The sequence below is a fragment of the Lycium ferocissimum genome, unplaced genomic scaffold, assembly GCF_029784015.1.
Source record: "Lycium ferocissimum isolate CSIRO_LF1 unplaced genomic scaffold, AGI_CSIRO_Lferr_CH_V1 ctg2558, whole genome shotgun sequence".
In the NCBI taxonomy this organism is placed as follows: Eukaryota; Viridiplantae; Streptophyta; class Magnoliopsida; order Solanales; family Solanaceae; genus Lycium; species Lycium ferocissimum.
In genome coordinates, this window is record NW_026722366.1 from 1 (window position 1) to 21,196 (window position 21,196).

Consider the following 21,196-nt stretch of genomic DNA (forward strand, 5'->3'; position numbering starts at 1 on the left):
TTCGACGCCTAGGTTATCTCGCTCAACATTGCTCCCTTGTCCGAGCCCATATTTTGGCGACTTTCTCGTTGTTTATGTATTTATCCGTTCCCGGCACGACGGCCCCGTCTATTCCGACATGATTATGTTTTTGTTCCGCAGGTCCGAGACACGTGGTGTGGGTTCGAATGCCGTGAGTGTTGCGTACGATTATGGCTTATCTATGTGTTGTAACTACTTTATCGGCCCGTGCGCTATATCGCTGACATGATTAAATTACTAATTTCGTTTATTTTTAATATTTTTAAATTAGGATAAGGTACGTATGAAAAAAGTGCCCAACCAGGGTACGAGCCGCGCCACTTCGAGTTGGGTCGTGACAATATCATCGAACCCGGACCGATGTTCCAACTCGACATCCATGTTCCCAATTTACCCCGACCTTTTGCCGGTCTAACTCAATTTCATCATAGCGGTTTTTACCGTATACAAAGTGGTATCAGAGCCAACGGTACAACGAGGTTGAAGACTGGTTTAAGGCAGATTCATATCAAGATGGCCCAATTTGATGATAATCAAGATTTTTGCCAATTTGATGATAATCAAGATTTTTTTGTCAAAAAAAAAAAAAAAAAAAAAAAAAAAAGTCTGAAGTACTACATGTGGAGAATTTTTCAATCATATTTTCAACAATCCTGCTGCTGCATATTTTTAAAACAAAAATAATTTTCATCTCATGCTTACTTTAACGCATGAGCTCTAATTTTCGACTCATGCTTACTTTTAACGTATGAGCTCAAATTTTCAACCGTTGCTTACTTTGAATGCTTGGGCTAATTTTAACCCATGTTCACTTTTAACGCATGGGCTCCACTTTTAACCTGTGCTCACTTTTAATGCACAAGGCCCAAATTTTTAACCCATGCCTACTTTTAGCCATAACAAGCAGCAGTAATGAAGATTATGTGAAGAAGACGAATCAAATTTTGTCAAGAAAATTCAGGCCAAAAGGGGAGATTTGTTAGGATTTTGCCCTGATTTTCTTACCATATTTGAGTTTTACTTTTCTCTTGAAGGAAAGTCAAAGCATAACCATAATTGCTTTATTTTTTCTGAAAGCAAAATATAATTTTTCCATATTTGGCTAGTCCTTTTCTTTGAGGAAAAGGTTTCGGACATCTATATATTGAAGAATTCCTCTCATACAATAGAACACATAGAAAAGCATTCACAATGTAGTCCTATAAAGAGTTTCGCTTGAGGGGAGATTTATTCACTCAATAGGTTTAGAATAATTTTTTATATTAGTTTTATCATGTGTATGTCAATTGGCCAAACCCATATCATATTATCAAAGTCCTTTATATATTTTCATTGTTGTATGATTCATTGCCATTCAAGGTTTGTAATTATAAGCTTACGCATGACGTCATGTTATTTCGATCCAACATATGTAACTCATTTAGCACCACAAATTTAAAAAATTTCTATTTTTTTCTTAAATTTTGTGCCCAATCAATTTAAAAGTTTTTTATTTTTTCTTAAACTTTATACCTAATCGAATAGGCTCACGTGAAAAACATAAAAAGTAAGTTGGTCAGTATGGCGAGGCTGGCAGCCAATCACATTTTAGGGATTTTGGGTTGGGATAAAGTGATGTGGCGTGAGGGACAACCAAAAATAATGGAAAAGCAGAATTTTATCAGCATAAGCAGGGAGGCCACGTAATCTCCAAAATCCATTTTGGTCCATGAACTGTTGCTTCAAAAGAAGTCTGTCTGTTTCTCCTTGAAAGCCTTGTCTCTCTCTCTCTCTCTAAACAGCGTGGCCACTCGTCACCCTCTTCATTCCTTTTTGGCTCTTAGCATAACCATTCACATTCTCAATAGACTCAAAATAAAAAGAAATCGAGTTAAGCCTTGATGTTCTATTCTAAAATCCATTGCTCAATGCTTAGTGTCTTTCATAAAGCTTGTCTTCAAAGTAGATAATACTATGTGTCACTTGGTCCTTCACTCTCCAGGTCCCAAGGTATGCCTTAATTTCTATGTACATGAATTCTATTCACTGGGTTTCAGGGGAACAAAATTCATCATAGTTCCAATTTTTATGCTGGCTGTCAACCTGCACAATAACACTCCTTATCCATATGACAAGTTATTCTTTGCCCGATATAATCTAGAAATGATTTAGGTTTTGCAAATAAAACTCTATGTCATTCTAATACTTTTGGTAGTACATATATGCAAACTATGTAAGCAAGACCTTATCATCTAATCCTGACTGCTTAGCCTCTAATCCTAACACATTTAATCAAAGTATTTCTTACCAGTTTATGCCTTGAAATCATTATCTTTTTAAAAGCAAATAGACCAGTCCACCAATCAGCTATTCATTATAATTCTGAGTATTTTTACGGTACCCTCCTCCTTTATCTGGGCCAAAAGTTGTTTGGAGTCTACAGTTATCAGCGAGTGGTATGTTGTTATATAGAGTAGCTGTTTAAGAACAGTCGCAGTCATTTTTTATATAGAGTAGCTGTTTAAGAACGGTCCCAGTCATTTTTCTCAATGGACTTCTGGATTTTCAGTTTTAAACAGTGAAGTAGCTCAAATTAATAGAGGTCAAGTGCCAAATAAACCGAGCAAGCCAAGGCAGATGAGATTGAAGTTTGGATAGTCTCATATGGCATCAGATATGGAGCATGCATATATGCTCTTGATCCTCACATTAATACTACTCTTAACTGAAAGTAAAATTGGAATTTACTATTTTTGTGATTTGCAACACTTGTTCTGGACTTGATCGATTGTACTAAAATACGAAAAAGGTTACAGCCATGATGTGATCCGCTTTTGTATCTACCGTCCGCATTATGTCGAGACTACAGCTTTCTTTTACATCCACAATTTAAAAGGAGCAAAAGTGCAATTACCTAGCCAGATGATTGAATTCTGCAGTGCATAAATGCGACTATAACCTTACTTAACTTTGTCCTTGTGCTGCTTTCATCTGAATATCCCCTTTTCTTTTATAGTCTCTCACTCTCGCTGCATCTGTTTAAAATTGTCCAGTGATCATATAAACAAATAAATGATAACTAATTGTAATTTCAAAGTGCAATGTGTTTGGAAGTTAACCTTTTTTCTTCCCGATGTTTACCTTGCAGGGATATATTGTAAGAGCTCAAACGAGGTCTACCTGGTCCACATTTTCTGCATCTTATTTGCATCGACATTATTCTAATGTATCATATGCCTATAACAAATCCATTCATATTTCATCAGTTTCTTTGCATCACAAGATAAACCATCCATCTTCTGGAACAAATGGTTTCTGCAAAAGTACACCTTTTTCATCTTCCTGCAGTGGAAGAGGAATTTGTATCTTAAAGCACCGGAAGTCTTTGAGGTGTAGGTTTCAGATATATGCATCAGTTGATGTTGCAAGTGCTGTTGATGTTATCAATGACCTCGGGTTGGACACTTTGACATTCTTAGCTGTGACTGTACTGGTTGTTCCTGCCTTAAAGACCATAAAAACTAGCCCTGTGAGTTGAATACATTATTCAAGTCCTTCCTTTTTGTTATCTTTATCTTATTAGTTATGCATGTCTGTGTCAACAGATAAGTACTTTATCATGAACGATTTCCGCTTTTCGAATCAAGTGCTACTCTCCTTTTGTTATTTGATACTTTAGGCAAAAACAGAGAAGACTGAAGCATCTCTTTGTTTTAGTGAAGTAAAATTTTCTGATGAATTTTAGGGTCAAAGCAGCCATGTACGTGATATTAGTTTCTAAAATGCCTTTCAAAATGAGGATATCCAGGAATATGCACATGATGGTTTTTGTAGACTTATTAATTTCTCCTACATCATGTCAATGTTGATCTGAGGGAAGTATATGCCTTTATTTAATCCATATTGTCAAAAGCTGATGTAATCAATCTTAGCTCACATTGTATCTTGGATTCTATCCTAAGTTAACCTTAAAACATGTAGGTCCTGAATATCCATCGTACACCCTAGTTCAACCCAAAGACGTACTTGCCTGAACTTGTTTTTTCCCAGTGAGAAAGAATAAAGCTGCTTTTTGACTTGGTAAAAAGAAACTTGGAATTGTCTATTTTTGATATTTTCTATAAATGTTACACTGAGTTTATTTATGGAACTCAGTTGTTAGTGTTTCAACATAAAATATCAATTCAGTGAAAACCTTAGTACTGTATTATGGTACCAACTACCAGCCATTTTTAGTACTTGCACTGGCATTTGAGTAAAACTTTACATCACCTTGAAGTCTTTGTTGTATTTTACCTCTCTACGAGGGCGATTTAATGCCTTTCACTGATAATTGACATTTCAAGTCTAGCTCAAGGCTCTTGTAGCACATCTGCATTAAAACAATCTAGTGTCTGTTCTCTCTGAATGACTCTTTGGCATCCTTGACAAAATCATGTAGGTTCCTAGAATGATCAACTTTTAAGATGCGTGAAAAATTCCATGAAACAATTTGCCACCCATATTTGCCAACAATTGTTTGACTATGCATATAATGGTTTATACGTGAAAGCATGGTATGAATTCATTTGTAAACTAGTCATTTGTTGGAGTCGCATCAAAATTGCGAGATTGTGTAGTACTGATCTGTTGTAGTCATATGGTGCTAATCTATTTGTTGGTTTCAGATACTTGGTTTTTTCTTTGCTGGAGTTGTGCTCAATCAATTTGGGCTGATCAGAAACATCACAGATGTTAAAGTTCTTTCAGAGTGGGGGATTCTTTTCTTGGTAAGCTCATTGGTTGCTGTTTATCCCATTTTGAGGGTTTGACCGTTCATGTAGTGTGTTGGTATACCACTTAAAAGCAAGAAACCCAAGTCGGTAAATAGTTAATCAGATATGAGTAAGTAGTTTGTTAGTCTTTCCCTTCATTTACCCTTGTTCGTTCTTCTTTATTTCACCATGTTTTGTTTGTTATTGTTCTGTTCATAAATCCCTAATCCTTTCCCTTTCACTCTCTTAAATAAAACAAAAAGAATGGCGCCCTTTACTAAGTGCAATCATGTTTTTTAATCATGTATTTGTTGAGGGAATCAGCTACAGGGAAAGTCAGAGGTGACTTCACACTGTTTCGCCTTCTTTCAGCTTATTTATATATGCTAGTGTATTTGACAATGTTGTCCATGGCAGAATAGCATAGGCGTGAATATTATTGGTTTATACATAATTTCGCGTACCTGTGCTGGTGGGAGGTAACAGGTACCTCGTGGAATTAGTTGAGGTCACCGCAATTATAAAAAAAGATATTTCATATTGTAAAGGTCAACCAATATTTATGTTATTTACTTTCAAATTTGATTTTCTGACTTTTCGCAAATGCTATTTATTAGAATAGGAAGCACTTATTGGTTATCTAAATCAATCAATCAACTATGCTTGAATCTCAAACTAGTTGGGGCAGGCGATATGAATCCTTAGATATTCTGCGCTATTCTGGCCCATTTCTATTGTTTGTCGAAATGCTTTATTGAATTTGAACTGTCCAAACTTCCATTTAATCTGTATTAGGAAGACGTTGACAGATCCATGACTACTCACAATTACTTATAGCATAGGCTTGTGAGTAATCTATTGATAGACTTGCGATATATGGTGTATATGGTAGTATCTGATGTTTAATTCAGCTTTCCCATCATTTGCATCTTGACTTATGTGGAAAAAATTTGTATTATGTGTTCTCGTATAGAAAGATCAATGACAAACAATCAGTTAAATGTATGCCTACAAGCAAAGCCATTTTAGTTAAGATTAGTGATGACTTGGTGGGTGGGGATGGAAGTTATAGCATATATTTGTGCTATTTGCCTTAAAACTTTTTTGTGTGCATTGATTTTCTTGTGGGGTGAAGATGTAGTTAATTCCTGCATTTGCACCTAAAATGATAAGTTACTAGCTTTGGTCTAGTAGTAAGAGCGCAACTTGTGATGTCAACCTCACGTCAGAGGTTTAAACTCAGCTGCAGACAAAAGCCTGGAGAAGGGTAGAGGGGTGACCCCAGTATCCACCGAGTTTCGAACTGTGCGCCACTGGCCCAGGAGATTGTTCTATACGTAACTTAATCATGAAAATGAAAGGCTGATATTGCAATGGTTTGCTAAAGTACGAATATTTTTCAGAATAAGTAAGGTAAAAGAATAAGAGAAAGCTTTATGCTTAGAACTTAGCTTTTAATTAAGAGCAGTATTTCAATGAAAACAAAACCAAAGTAAATGATATTTCAGAAGGTTCTAGGTTTCTTTACACCTTTCCAAGCTATTGACGGTTAATCTTTCAAAGTCTTTTTTAGCGTTCAGTAGGACTGAAATCTAGTAACAGAAACATGTTTTATACGCAACTTAATCATGAAATGTAAAGACTGATATCAACAATTGTTTACTAAAGTGGAAATATTTTCAGGATAAGGAAGGCATATGCTTAGAACTTAGCTTATAATTAAAAGCAGTATGTCAATGGGAACAAAACCCTAGTAATTGATATTTCAGAAGGTTCTTGGTTTCTTTACACTTTTCCTTGTTATGTTACTTCAAACTTGCTATATCTTAAATGGGGAAATATGCTCTGCTGTTCCATCTGGTAGAATGAAAATATTGCTCCCTTCATTTCTTTCACATCACTGGATAACAGATTCAATTTGTTGTTAAAAAATCTCTCTTCACCTCCTGTTTTTGTCATATGCTATCATGGATTCCCTCTTTATCTTTCTAGCTGGATCCGCTGTTTATTTAGAGGATACTTCCTAACTAGAGATGTGCTTGTCAGTAACTGGAATCCTCTGATCCAACAACATATAATGTGATTAGTTTCATAAAGAAATATAATGATGATTAGGAGATAAGGAGTACCTAAGAAGCTGAAAGGACAATATGCTTGGTGGATTGTTGCATTTCTGTAAATTTCTAGGTAGTCTTATTTGGAGAATCATGATCTTAATCTGTTTTGATGCCCTATTTTCCCATTGATCAAGCATTGAACTTTATATCAGACATTTCTTCTCTTGTATCCTTGGTTTTGTTTGTTACGAATGTTGCAAGGCTGAATTTAACTCAAGGAAATATCTTTTTACAGCTTTTTGAAATGGGATTGGAGCTTTCACTTGCACGCTTGAAAGCTCTTGCAAAGTTCGCTTTTGGCATGGGACTGACTCAGGTATTTTCTCGTAAAAAAATTGAATCGCCTCATTTAATAGATTACTAAAATTCCACATTCCATGGAAAAATACCTTCTATCGTTTCAGCAAGAGACATTTTATATTAAATTCCTGTTAAGAAGTTGCAATGGTGCTTCATTATGCTTTTTAGATAAATGTAAGACGGGCAGGCTTGTGCTTGAAGACAATGAGATATTTATTACTGTTATTTTCTGAGATTTTAGTAATTATTATGTGGGATATGGTTGTACATAGAGTAAAAATTGATTCTCAGCTTTTGGAACCATTTCCTGGCCTTCCGGTGTTCGGACTCCATTACGTTGACTAACTGGGTGTTGGGTCTTGCTGTCTGTGGAGTTACCACTAAATATGTTAGTCATTACCCTATCCTCCTTTTCTATCTTATTATAATGGTTTGTGGCTCATGGATAATCAGTAATGCATAACTAAATCTCCAGATAAAAATAAAAGGATATATATTGACAGACACCATTTGTGTGTGCATTGGAATTAGCCGCTTTCAGCAAGGCAGTCCTCACCTCATCTTCCTGGGCTATTTATTACATCAGTTTGCCCTCTCCTCTAATCCTTGTAGCATGTCTAGTGGGGTTTCTACATAGAGGCTTACACTCTGGTGTTGCTAGACTACCAATTTACTTTTTCGGTACCACTTGAGCCGGATATTTAAGTAATTACTCTTCCACTTCTCTTTTAGGATGGAAGGATGTGATTCCTTCTAGCACCAAATTCATCCTATACATGATAATGGTACTTACTATTGGTGCAAAATTATGCCATAGTAACTTTGATTAAGAGCATCTCCAATCCTGTTTTAGACTTTCTTACTGTTTTATTGATTGACAGTGATGAATATCAAAGCTAACTCTGTGTATAAGCTGTGAACCTTCGCTGCCATGTTTCAAGAGAGGTAGCTCAAGAGAGGTAGCTTATGTTACTTCGTCTGCCATTAGCATGATGGAGCGAGGGCAGCTCTCTCCTCCTTACCAGGTGGAGACAGTCCCTGCTTGCTACAGACATGCTGTTTGTTTTTATGCCATTTTTTTTTTCAATTAAAAGTTTCTCAAGCCAGAGTTCTCACCCTTCTCTATCTTTTTGACACATTCGGTTCTATTCAAGTTGTTAGACTTAACAATCATGATACCCCAAGTGCTTCTTCTCTTACAGGGTTGAGTTTAAGTTGGAACCTGTTAGTACTTGTTATTGTACTATTTATTTGTTTTAGTGATTTCTGGAGAAGGTTATACTTTTTCAGGTAATATCTTTGCAATGACATGCTAATCATGTACTGCTTCATCACACCTCCACAAGGAACATTTGGTCAATGTTTTTAGACATTTTTGGAGTTGAATGGGTCATTGCCAGGAAGTATTAAACCTGTTCTATGATGCTAGTGTAAATAGTCCTTACCCAAAGGAAGCAGACTGTTCTGGAATGCTGTTCCTACTTGCATATTCTGGAATACCTGGTTGGAAAGAAACAATAGGTGTTTTAATGATAGGAAGGATAACGTTTCACTTGTAAAATCTAGACATTTAAAAAGTCTCTATTTGTGGGTAGAATATTGTATCTGATTTGACTCATTGTCTTTGATAGACCTTCTACACTTCTTCAACCTATATAAGGATGCCTGCTTTTCTGATGTAATCTCTCAGTACCTTGATGGTACTTCTTTAATAAAATATTTACCTTGTCATAAAAAATGCTAAACTTAAATCTGGCTGAACTGCATTTTGAGCACAAAATTGCTTAATAAAAATTAAGGACAAGGGGCTGAAGAGCAAATCGACATGGGAAGAGAGTTTATTGTTACACTTTCACTTACTTCTTCGACTTCGTCAAGAGAAATCATTTGCATTAGTACTGATAAGATTACTTGTCTGTGCTTTAGTTTTACATTTTTTACATTATTTATGCCATTCATGAATAATCAATAGGCAATATTGATAGAAACTGATAAGGAAAAGTTGCCTCGTATGCAGCAACAATTATGTCTGGCCCTACTTTTACTTCTCCTCTGCATTTGAATGCTTACAACATGATGTAAGTGCCTAGGCTAAATGAACCCGTCGAAGCCTTAGAGAAGTTAGGAAAATTAGAATACAACCCTCTGCTGGTGAAATTAGTTTTCACAGTGTGCTATTGCTTAATACAGCATGAAAGGATGCTTGAAGTTTGACCTGTTTGTTGATTTCCTTTAGGATATTTGTCCTTAGGTACTGAGGTCCTTAACATCTGTTTGTTAAAGGCTTTTATGAAAGTCAAGCATGTGCTATTGTTTGATGCTGTAGCATAATGGAATACCTGAAGTTTGATCTATCTGATGATTTCCTTTAGGATATTTGTACCTAGATACCATGTGGTCGTTCTAAAATTTGCCTTATTATTTCTTGTTTATTATGTTGAAGGTTGTATTATCAACTCTAGCATTTACATCTTTCGAGCTTCCACCTAATGATGCTATTGGGACAAGGATTCTGGAGTTTCTTTTTCACTCAAGGCCTGATCTGGTAAGTATCATCCTTTAGGAAACAATTGTACTGAAACAACTCCTATAGCAAATAGAGGAGCTTTTATGAAGGCTAGAAATGCATGTAGATACAGGCAGTGTGTTGGTATACCAGTTAAAAGCAAGATACCCAAGTCGGTAAGTAGTTAATCAGATATGAGTAAGTAGTATATCAGTCTTTCCCTTCATTTACTCTTGTTTGTTCTTCTTCTTTCACCATGTTTTGTTTGTTATATTATTCTGTTCATAAGTCCCTAGTCCTTTCCCTTTCTCTCTCCTACATAAAAAAAAAAAAAAGAATTATGCTCCTTGCTAAAGTGCAATCATGTTTTTCAATCATGTATTTGTTGAGAAAATCAGTTATAGAGAGAGTTGGAAGTGACTTCACACTGTTTTGCCTTCTTTCAGCTTATTTATATACGCTACTGTATTTGACAATGACGTCCATGGCAAAATAGCATAAGCACCTGTGAATATTATTGGTTTAGACATATATCATGTTGTAACCTATGTTGTTGGAGGTAGTAGGAGTTAGTCGAGGTGCGCGCAAGCTAGGCCGGACACCACAGTTATAAAAAAATACTTCATATTGTAAAGGTCAACCAATATTTATGTTATTTACTTGTACATCGATTTTTTGCAAATCCTATTTATTAGAATGGCAAACGCTAATTGATTATCTATAAGCAAAGGTGAAGTTGTCTCCATGTGACCTATAGGTCACGGGTTTGAGCCTTGGAAGCGGGCACTAATGCTTGCATTAGGGTAGGCTGTCTACATCACAGCCCTTGGGGTGCGGTCCTTCCCGTACCTTGCTAACAGGGATGCTTTGTGCACGGGGCTGACCCAACAATCAACTATATGAATCCTCAGATATTCTGCTCTATTTTAGCCCATTTCTATTGTTTCTCTAAATGCTCTATTGTAATTGAGCAGCTTGGAGATTTGAACCATCCAAACTTCCAATTAGCTTGTATTGGAAGATATTGACAGGTCCATAACTACTCACAATTACTTTTTTTTGATAGGCTTGTCGAGAACCTTAGTTAATACATTAAAGCATTCGATTTCTACGGCTGAAACTTCAGATGTGACATTTCAAAATTCAATATGGTACTAGAGCATGTAAAATTTTGAGTTCAATTGTCACCACCATCCATCAAGAGAGAGAGAGAGAGTGTTATGGAAATTAGAAATGTTCAACTTTCAATTAACCTGTATTGGGAAGACATCGTTAGATCAATAATGATCCAGAATTATTTACAGAATAGGAGTGTCGAAGACTTAAAGTATTCTGTTTCTAACGGCTTAAACTTTTGGATGAGACATTACATAGTTCAACACAGTGTTAGAGCAAGTAGAGCTTTTGAGTTTTAGTGTCAACGCCACACATCAACAAAACCCAAGAGAAAGGCCAATGTTCGCACGTGAAGAGGCGTGTCAAAGAGTTGAAATATAATGAAAGAATTCCATCTCCAACGGCTTAAACTTTGAGATGCGGTAGTCAAACGATTCAATATTTGTACATGCGCCTCAAGTAAATTTACTTAGTAAAACAATTGTAAGTAACTAAGTATCTTGAGCTAATGGTTAGGCTTATCTACTCCAAAGCTCTACAGCTTGGCTGATTCAGGGTTTCGTTGGGTGTGAAAGGAATGCATGTCCTACATCTGTAAGAACTACAGAAAATAACTGCTATAGCAGGCAGATCGTGCAAGTCAAATCTGGAGCTTGTACAAACAATCTTTTGAATCTCCTATCAGCCGGTGGTCCTAGAAGGCAAGGCATCATAAGGAAGGATGCCAGGCTTCATCCTTTTTCTTTTTCATATTAATTTATAAGATATAGATATTGAGTAGGTGCTTACGTATACACCATCTACACTTTCCTTTATCCCCTTTCTGCGCCATCAGTAACTTATTGGATGGATGCGATTCTTTTTTTTTTTTTTTTTTTTTTTTCTTTTTTTCTTTTTTCTTATAGATATTAAATAATATTCTTCTCCTCTTCATCTTCTTTTATATTTTGGTATAGCTATTCTCTTATTTCTGCCTTACTTGAGCCGAGGGTCTATTGGAAATAGCCTCTCTACCTGCCAAAGTAGGGGTAAGGTCTGCGTACACTCTACCCTTCCCAGACCACCTTGTGGGATTACACTGGGTATGTTGTTGTTGTTGTATAGCAATTCGCTAGGCACTTACTTACACAATGTCTACACTCTCCTTTATCCTCTTTTTGCTCCTTCATCAATAACTTATTTAGGAGGATGCAGGTGAATATTAGAAGTGTTGATGAGGCTGTAGTGATTGGTGCCGCTCTCTCATTGTCTTCTTCAGCTTTTGTTCTGCAGGTAATTTCTTATTATGCAACAATTGCCTGATATGTGAATGAAACACTGCAAATGCCTTCTACTTTATGAGATGAAAAGGAGGGATGCAACAAGCAAATGCATTCTACTTGTTAAAGGCTTATTTTACAAAGTCTTCTTTCTGTTATAGATTCATTTCTCGGGGAACTCTTTGGCATCCCTTATTAATGACAATTCTGGTACAAAGCTGCAGCATTGTAGGTTGAACTTTAGTAGGAAGACATTTGGCATGGATCCGATGTAATAACACTTTTTTGAGAAAGTTAACATATTTTATAAAAACATCCTGGTACTTAAGAGGACATCATAGTAACAATGTAAAAGTTTAGACAAAAAACTAGCACTATGAACTACCTACAGGGCCCCAATGATGTTTAACAGGGACTGTACATCATCTACAAAACCTTCTCTACACCAAAAGTGAAGCAATTGGTGGTTTGTGTGCAAGGGTTCAGGTGAAGATGTCGACCAGTAGCATCGATATTATGGTGGATAATTCTTAGATGGTTTGGGACGTTTTGGGGGTGATGCTAGGCATGGTGAAAGAGGTAGCGTTCAGCTGGAATTATGGTAAAAGGAGAAGACACTGGGGGTGGAAGCTTACACCACTAGCTCTTATGTGGGTCGTTTGGAGGGAAAGAAATATAAGAGCTTATGAGGGTGTAGAAATGAGTCTTGTCACATTAAGTAGTCTTTTGTCCCTTGTTTCTTTTTGGTATACCCTTAAGGTTGCTTTAGGTGTAGAAGATTGGGTGTCACCGATAGAAAACCATCTCTTTTTGTAGGTTTTTCTATTTTTGGTATACCTCTTGTATACATGCATGTTTTTTCCGGAACATTCATAAAATTGTTACTTAACCGAAATAAACAAGAATTTCTATTTTTTCAGATGTCAAAGATTTCAATTGGTTTGAAGTTATAAATCATTCTGGGTCTACTTCCAAGTATTTATGCCTTTTTCGTTGTAAGCAACAGAAGAAAAATGCTCTCTCTTGGGAAACAAGCTTTCACTCTCTTTCCCTTCCTCTCTCTTCCAGTTTCCGACATACTATTTTCCGATGCTTATCCTATTAAAGCCTAATGATGGAGCGCGGGGTCTCGTTTGTTTCAAGTGGGAAATCGTTCCATTTAATTGATATTAGCAATGAAGGTGAGCACTGGTTTTCCCTTACAGAATCCAACAGGAGGTTTAGGAGCAAGATTAATATCAATAAATGCAATCTACAGTGGGTAGTTGAAGCTTTGAAGCAGGCTTCACTTCAACCAGGCAATAAATGCAGAAGATGGTGCAGGAAAGTACAAAGTTACATATTCACGGCAATACAAAACTTTAATAGCTATGGTAGATTTACCAGAATTGAAACAATCCTAGGGGACAAGAAATCTGCCATCATTATTCCAGAAGGCAGTTACAACAGAGGTTGGGGTGAAATAGCTAAGAAGATTCAGGGCTTTTTAGGAGAATTTGTTGACCCAAGATTTCTTCTTCGCACGGATGAATCCAAGTCGTACGTAGAAGCTGCAAACATCTCACAATGGCCATCTCTAAATGAGTCTCGGAAGGTAGCTGGTATAGGGGTGAAGGAGTCCAAGGTAGAGAATGAGCATTTTCTGTTCAAATGCCTCATTGGAAGCTTCAACGACTCTTTCCACTTCAGCCCTAAGTCTGAGGTGATACAAAAATGGTTCCTAGGTAGATGGCAAATTTCTGCTGGAATGAAAGTCACTCCAATCTGTCATAACCAATTTCTGTTCGAACTTCCTTCAAAATCAGAAGCAAACAGGGTCAAGGCAGGGGAATGGTTTTGGAATGGAAGGAGACTTACATTGGAATGGCGGTCACCGGAAACAGGGAACGAAGTTAACGCCGGCAAAATCAAAAGAAAGATGGATTAGAGCAGTGGGAATCCCCATATATGAATGGACTACAGAAACGTTCAAATTTATTGGGGATAAATGCGGTGGTTTCGTAGGAATAGATGAAGATACAAAACATAGGGTTCACTTCTTCTAGGCTCGTATTTGTGTTGTAAACAGCAATAGAGATCTATCCAAGAATATTGACTTGATTTGTGATGACTGGAGCTACGACGTTAATATTTTGGAGGATGCGCACACAAAAATAATACCAGCTGACAAATCTTTGGTGGCCGGAACTCTAAAAGCGCCAGAAGTTGCTGAAATGTCAAAGCAAAGAAAGGAGCAGTGGAGCACATGGCTAGCCTGCCAACTTGCAGCTTTAATTTGAAAAATGGTCCACCGCTTTGCATAATGGATAATAGCTTGAAGGGTCTGCCAACTTGCAGCTTTAATTTGAAAAATGGTCCATCGCTTTGCACAATGGATAATAGCTTGAAGGGCAGGGGGTTAGGGTCATATCAGAAGGGAGGAAGTGGGCCTTCCAATTTAGAAGTAAATTTGGGCCCAATTGCTGAAAAAGAGTACTACAAGACCTACCAAAGGAGAGGCTCAAAATTTAAAAGAGCCCATTCCAGTAGATCTAAGGAGACAAGACTTCTAAATAAGAAGTCTGTTTGGAGAGTAGTTGGTCACAAGCCCAACCCAAGAGCAGAACACGCAGTAATTACTCCAAGTGCTTCAACAGACCAAAGAATCCTCAATCAACTTGACACAAACAGTAACAAGGAAAACTCTGAAGCATCTTCTTCAGAGGCAGACGATGAAGGTGATACTAAACAAAGAGTTCCCAGTTTTTTCAACAGCAACGAGTTGGTTCCAGCTCCGCTTGACTCAGAGATAGATTTCTCTTGTCTAGCAACCTGTGATGCACTCCCACTGACATGGTGCGAAGGTGGTCCAACTGCGCAAATGGTCGACAAGCCAACACTAGTCGAGACTTCGCAATGGACAAAAATCTTCATGGCTAAGGCATACAAGGCTTTTGGGGTTAATGCAATGGGATTCGAACACGAATTACTTGACATGATTCTCAGAATGGAATAGAGGAAGAGAATTCAAATTCAACAGTAAGCCGAAAAACAAAATTCTGGGGCAAAGAGAAAAAAACAAAGGAGCAGGTGAATTAAAGAGATTGGAGTGTGGGATTAACTACGACCGGAATAAAACGGAAGGCAGTGGGAGCAGGGGCAGGCAATACAACTCAGCTTCCACATGAAGATAAAAGTATTGAGCTGGAATGTGCAGGGGATGAATGAGAGTGGGAAAAGGAGCACTATAAAAACTCTCATTCAGAAGTGGAGGGTGGATATATTATGTTTGCAAGAGACCAAAATGCAGGATTGTTCTAATAGTATAATAAAGCAGATATGGGGCAGCAGATGGGCAGAATGGGTGGAGTTAAAAGCAAGCGGTACCAGGGGTGGGATTGTTATGATATGGGATAAGAGAAGATGGAACAAAATAGATTTTCACCAAGGAATCTATTCCATCTCCACTATGCTTGAAAGCACTCAAGAAGAATTTAGATGGTGTTTTGCTGGTATCTATAGGCCACATACCAATCCGGAAAGGGAAGAGATGTGGAGTGAAATTGCAGAGGTAAGGGGACTGTGGGAGGGACACTGGATCTTGGGAGGTGATCTCAATGTATGCAGATTTGAAAGTGAGAGGCTGAACTGCAATAGAAGGCCAAGGGCCATGTTAAAACTGTCAGAGATGATTCAAGACCTGGATATTATTGATCTTCCTCTCCAAGGTGCCCAATACACCTGGTCAAGAGGGGAGAACAGATTACAAGCTTCCAGGATTGACAGATTCCTAATCTCACAAGAATGGAATGACACATTCGGAGTAGTGAAGCAAATAGCAATGCCTAGGGTGATTTCTGATCACAGGCCAATACTATCGGAGAATGGGGACTGGGATGCAACTCCTTCATACTTCAAATTTGAGAATATGTGGCTGCAAGCTGATGGATTTATAGAAAAAATGAAGAACTGGTGGCAAAGTTATAGCTTCAATGGCAGGGCTGATTTTATACTAATGCAGAAGCTAAAGAGCCTAAAAAAAGATATCACTAACTGGAACAAATTGGAGTTTGGTAAGGTGGAAACTAGAAAGTCCAAAGCTTTGGAAGATTTAACAGCGCTTGAAAAGTCTACAGAAGGAAGGAAAATGAATCTTACAGAGGCTAACCAAATGATTAATTTGAGGATACAAATCCAACAATTGGCAAAAGCAGAGGAGATTTCATGGAGGCCGAAGTCAAGATGCCTTTGGCTTAAAGAAGGAGATACGAATACTAAATTCTTTCACAAGATTGCTAACTCAAACAAGATCTTTCACAAGATTGCTAGCTCAAACAGGAGAAGCAACTGTATGGACAGGCTCATGGTGGACAATGCCATCATAGAAGACAAGAAGCAAATAAAAAAGGAGACACTGGACTTCTTTGAGAACTTGTACACAGAACATGAAGGTTGGAGACCAACTGTTAGCTTTGAGACCATTAACACCATTTCTGAAAGAGGAAAAGGAAGATTTGGAGCAACCTTTTGGGGAGGAAGAAATCAAAGCAGCCATTGACTCTAGTGCTCCTGACAAAGCACTTGGTCCTAATGGATATACAATGGCATTCTTTCAGAAGGCATGGGATTTCATCAAGCTGGACTTCATTGCAGCCATGAACCATTATCACCAACGTTGCTGGATGGTGAGATCCTTCAATGCATCTTTCATTGCTCTAATCCCTAAAAAGAAAGGGACAGTGGAACTCAGGGATTACAGGCCAATCAGCTTGATTGGAAGTGTTTACAAAATTATAGCAAAGGTTCTGGCAGAAAAGTTAAAGAAGGTTATGGAGAAGCTTGTTTTAAATCAACAGAATGCATCTTTAATTGCAAACGAAGTACTTGACTGGCAGATGAAACAAGGAGGTGCTGGTTTACTATGCAAACTGGATGTTAAAAAAGCTTTTGATAAATTGAACTGGTCCTATCTCATTTCCATCCTCAGGTAGATGGATTTTGGTGAAAGATGGATAAAATGGATCAAGTTCAATATCTCAATAGTGAAGTATTCCATTCTCATAAATAGTAGTCCAGTTGGTTTTTTCTCACCTCAAAGAGGACTAAGGCAGGGAGATCCACTCTCACCTTTCCTCTTTATTTTAGCAATGGAGGGGTTGAGTAGAATCCTTGACAAGGCCAAGCAGTTGCAATGGATCAACGATTTTGATGTGGGAAGAGTCAATCCTGTTAACATCTCTCATTTGCTCTATGCAGATGACACACTGATTTTCTGTGGGGCAGACAGGAATCAGGTGCTCTTTTTGAATCTAACTCTGTTTATTTTTGAAGCTCTTTCAGGTCTCCACATTAACATGCTGAAAAGCGTCATGTACCCTGTTGTGGTGAACAATTTGGAGGAAATGGCAGAGATTCTAGGTTGCAATATTGGATCTTTCCCAACCACTTACCTAGGTCTTCCTCTTGGGGCTAAATTCAAATCCTCAACATTTGGAGTGGAATCATAGAAAAGTTTGAGAAGAAGCTTGCATCCTGGAAAATGAATTACCTTTCAATGGGTGGTAGACTGACCCTAATCAACAGTGTGCTAAGCAGCATTTCAACCTATTCCATGTCACTTTTTCCTATACCAAGTAAAGTTCTGGAGCAACTAGATCAAATCAGAGGGAATTTTCTTTGGTAGGGAAACAGCACTGAGCACAAATTTCATCTAGTCAATTGGGATACTGTGATGCTGCCAAAATACCAAGGAGGATTAGGCATCAGGGACCTGGCAAAGCACAATAAATGCCTGCTAATGAAGTGGTTGTGGAGATACACACAAGAGGACCAGAGCCTATGGAAAGAAGTGGTCAGGGCTAAACATGGATTCCAAAATCATTGGTGTACTAAACAGGTAACTGGCACACATGGAGTAAGAGTGTGGAAGAGCATAAGCAGACTTTGGGGTGAATTCTCACAGAATCATCATCTGGTTTGGAAGGACAGGTGGCTGGGAAACACCCCTCTAAAGAGTGATTTCCCTGCCTTGTTCCAAATAGCTAGGGAGCCAGATGCAACAGTATAGCAATATAGAGATGAGAATTTCTGGAATCTAACCTTCAGAAGAAACTTGCAAGACTGGGAATTAGAGGATTTGTTCACACTCTTACAAACTCTCAATGGATTCACAAGCAATGACAATGCAACAGATCAGTTTTGTTGGGGTCACTCAGATGGGGGCAAGTTCACAGTGAAGGCAGCTTACAAGTTGGAAATGGTGTAGAATGCCATCACTGACAACTGGCCTAGGAAGCTAATCTGGAAGGTCAAACTCCCATTTTGTTTGCTTCAGTTGGACAGCAGTATATGAGACTGCCTAACACAGGACAATCTGGCAAGGAGGACATTTCAGATGGTGAACAGGTGCTACATGTGTAATAGAGAATCAGAAACCCACAGCCATCTTTTCCTGCAGTGCTCAGCTGCAGCAGATCTATGGCATATGTTCCTCATCTTTTTTTGACTCAAATGGGTAATGCCAAACACTATCAGCGAAGTTTTTGAAAGCTGGAGCCAATGGAAAGTTGACAGCACCATCAAGAAGATTTGGAAGATGATACCAGCTGCCATCTTTTGGACTATATGGAATGAAAGGAATAGTAGATGTTTTGATGGTCTTTCAACTAGTCAAACTATGCTCAAAGCTAAATGTCTTTTTTATTTACATAGTTTGGCCTTTTTATCCCCAATAGATTCCCCTGATAGCCTTTTAGATTTTGTTTGCTCTCTAGTTATGTACTAGAGCTGACATTCTTGTGCTTAATCTTTTGTAACTACTTTGCATCTTCTGGATGCCTTGAATAGAATCAATTACTTCAAAAAAAAAAAAAAAAAAAAAAAAATCATTCTGTCTTTGTTATTTTCCCACTTGAGAGTTATGTTTAAGGTAATTTACATTTATAAGTTCTTCTTGCCTTTTAAAAGTTTCAGTTTCCTTCCTTATTACATATGTTTGAGTTGAATTATGCAAATCGAATTCAAAATATTTTTCTATTGAATTGAATGTTATCAAACTTTACAATTGATATGGGAAAATATCACAAGAAGTTAAAAGGTAAAAGATTTTATCAAATGAAAAATATATCGAATTTGAGCTATTTTTTGATAAATCATCTAGATGACTTTGGATAGGCATTTTCAGATTTATTGGATTTTCTCTTTCTATTTTTCAAAAATTTTATTCAACAGAACTCTGTTGAAGAGAGGAAAAGACATAACTGAACCCAATACGGATAAGAATCTAGTAATCAAACCCAATTAACCCGAAATCGACTGAATGTACACCCTTTAATCAATTGTGACATGCTATATTAAAAGTAATGTGCCCCCGCGACTTTCAAAATCCTTTGAGTAAAATGGGTTATGCTTGGGAGTATTCAGCAAGCACTAAGCAGCTGGGATGGGCAGATGACAAGAGTAACAGCCTACTTTGGAGAGCAGTTCCTATTTCAATGTTTTGGAGCATTTGGCTCGGGAAAAATAGTAGATGCTTTTGTGGAAAGAAAGAACACATGTCCTCTTTAAAATAAAATGTCTTAAGAGTCTTTTCTTTTGGGTGTAAAAATAAAATGGTTATTGGTTTTGCTTCCTTGTTTTATCTTATGTATTCCTTCAATTTAGAGGAGTAAGAACCTGTCTTGTACGATTAGAGTACCCTCTTGGTACTTGTCAATAGAACTTTTTCCTTAATATCAAAAAATTTCCCTGTAATCCAGAGCAGTTCAACTTTATTATTTTTGTAGCTTTATATGATAGATATACATAAAAATTGGAATGTTCTTATTGATGTTCGTAGAGAAGTTTCATGTGTTTTTTGCCTATGTATTCTCGTTCTTACCTCTGGTTTCTTGTTTTTCTCTAATCTCTTTAGCCTTTTTGAGTACAATTTCCTTTCATGAAAATTGCTGAATTAATGTGGGGTTTTAACCTATGTTAACACAACTTGAAATTATTGCTTGTGGATGGATCTATGGGTTCTGTGCTCAGTTTGGCATAATTTTAGATTCTTGCAGAGAAGGGTGAGCTTCCAACTAGATTTGGCTCGGCTACATTGGGAATACTTCTTCTTCAGGTTCTATTTGCATCTTTACATTCATGACAATATTTTCTTTTCGAAACGGTAAGGTATTATAGATATAAAAAAAACCAGCACTACGAGAGCTCTGTGGTCACATCCCAGAAAATAAAAGAAAAGCAAAAAACAAGAAAACCCTGTGTGTCTGTACAAAAGATTCCAAGAATCATAGCAGGGTTTCACTATCCTCTATCCTATCCTGTTTACACCAAAAAGATATCAACAAAATGCAGTCTGATTTGATCTTCAAGAATGAGTTCTCTTGTCCTTCAAACTTCAAAGCATCTCCTATTCCTCTCTTTCCATATGCACCATCAAAAAGTTGGTGGTATTGTATTCCAGGCCTTTTTCATTTGTTTTGATAGTCCCTTCCTATTCCAGCATGACAGTAGCTCAGTGGTAGATCTTGGCATCAGCTGTTTAATTCCCAAACTGTTCGAGAATAATTGCCACAACTGTGCAACAGCTTTGCAATGCAGGAACAGATGATCAATAATTTCTGCCTCTTATTAACACATATAACACCTGGTAACTATTTGGAATCCCCTGCTTTGTAAAATTTCCTGATTCAAACAAGTGTTTTTTTAGCTGCCAACCATTCAAAACAACTAATTTTCATAGGAGCTTTCGACTTCCAGGTTTGCTTCCAGGGACCAATAAGAAACTGATTCACTTCCTTCATGAATGCGTTATGCTTTAACAGTATAAATCCCTTTGTTGTGGCCTCTCTCTATGAAATAATCTTGATTAGTGGTTAGGCTTACAAACGTAGGTAATATATTGAAGAATTCAGCAACCTCATTCAGCTCCCAATCGTTTATGTCTCTTCTGAATTTTATATTCCAACTGTTGCCTTCCCAACACTGTACTACTGTGAATCTTTGTCAAGTACAAATATAAATTGTACAGGGAAAAGTTCTCTGAGGGGTAGATGTCCCAACCATTTATCTTGCGAGAAAGAAATTTTGCTGCCATAACCTATGTCCTATCGCGGAGTCAATATGCTGTGAGAAAGCATGCTATAAGGAGAATATATTCCTCCAGAAACT

At 37.4% G+C, this 21,196-nt stretch overlaps 1 protein-coding gene across 3 annotated transcripts in view; it reads left to right on the plus strand.

Moving 5' to 3' along the window:
- The first annotated feature begins 1,718 nt into the window (after positions 1 to 1,718).
- The window catches only part of LOC132043504 (K(+) efflux antiporter 3, chloroplastic), a 41,291-nt gene continuing 21,813 nt past the window's right edge, over positions 1,719 to 21,196 (plus strand). The window contains exons 1-7 of one of the 3 annotated variants that reach the window (XM_059433984.1): positions 1,719 to 2,010; positions 3,149 to 3,529; positions 4,668 to 4,769; positions 7,107 to 7,187; positions 9,615 to 9,716; positions 11,988 to 12,065; positions 20,076 to 20,144. In XM_059433984.1, coding sequence (XP_059289967.1) covers positions 1,975 to 2,010; positions 3,149 to 3,529; positions 4,668 to 4,769; positions 7,107 to 7,187; positions 9,615 to 9,716; positions 11,988 to 12,065; positions 20,076 to 20,144 — 849 coding nt within the window. In that variant the 5' untranslated portion in view covers positions 1,719 to 1,974. The remainder of the gene's footprint in view (positions 2,011 to 3,148; positions 3,530 to 4,667; positions 4,770 to 7,106; positions 7,188 to 9,614; positions 9,717 to 11,987; positions 12,066 to 20,075; positions 20,145 to 21,196) is intronic. The other 2 variants (XM_059433982.1, XM_059433983.1) reach the window with 2 other exon arrangements.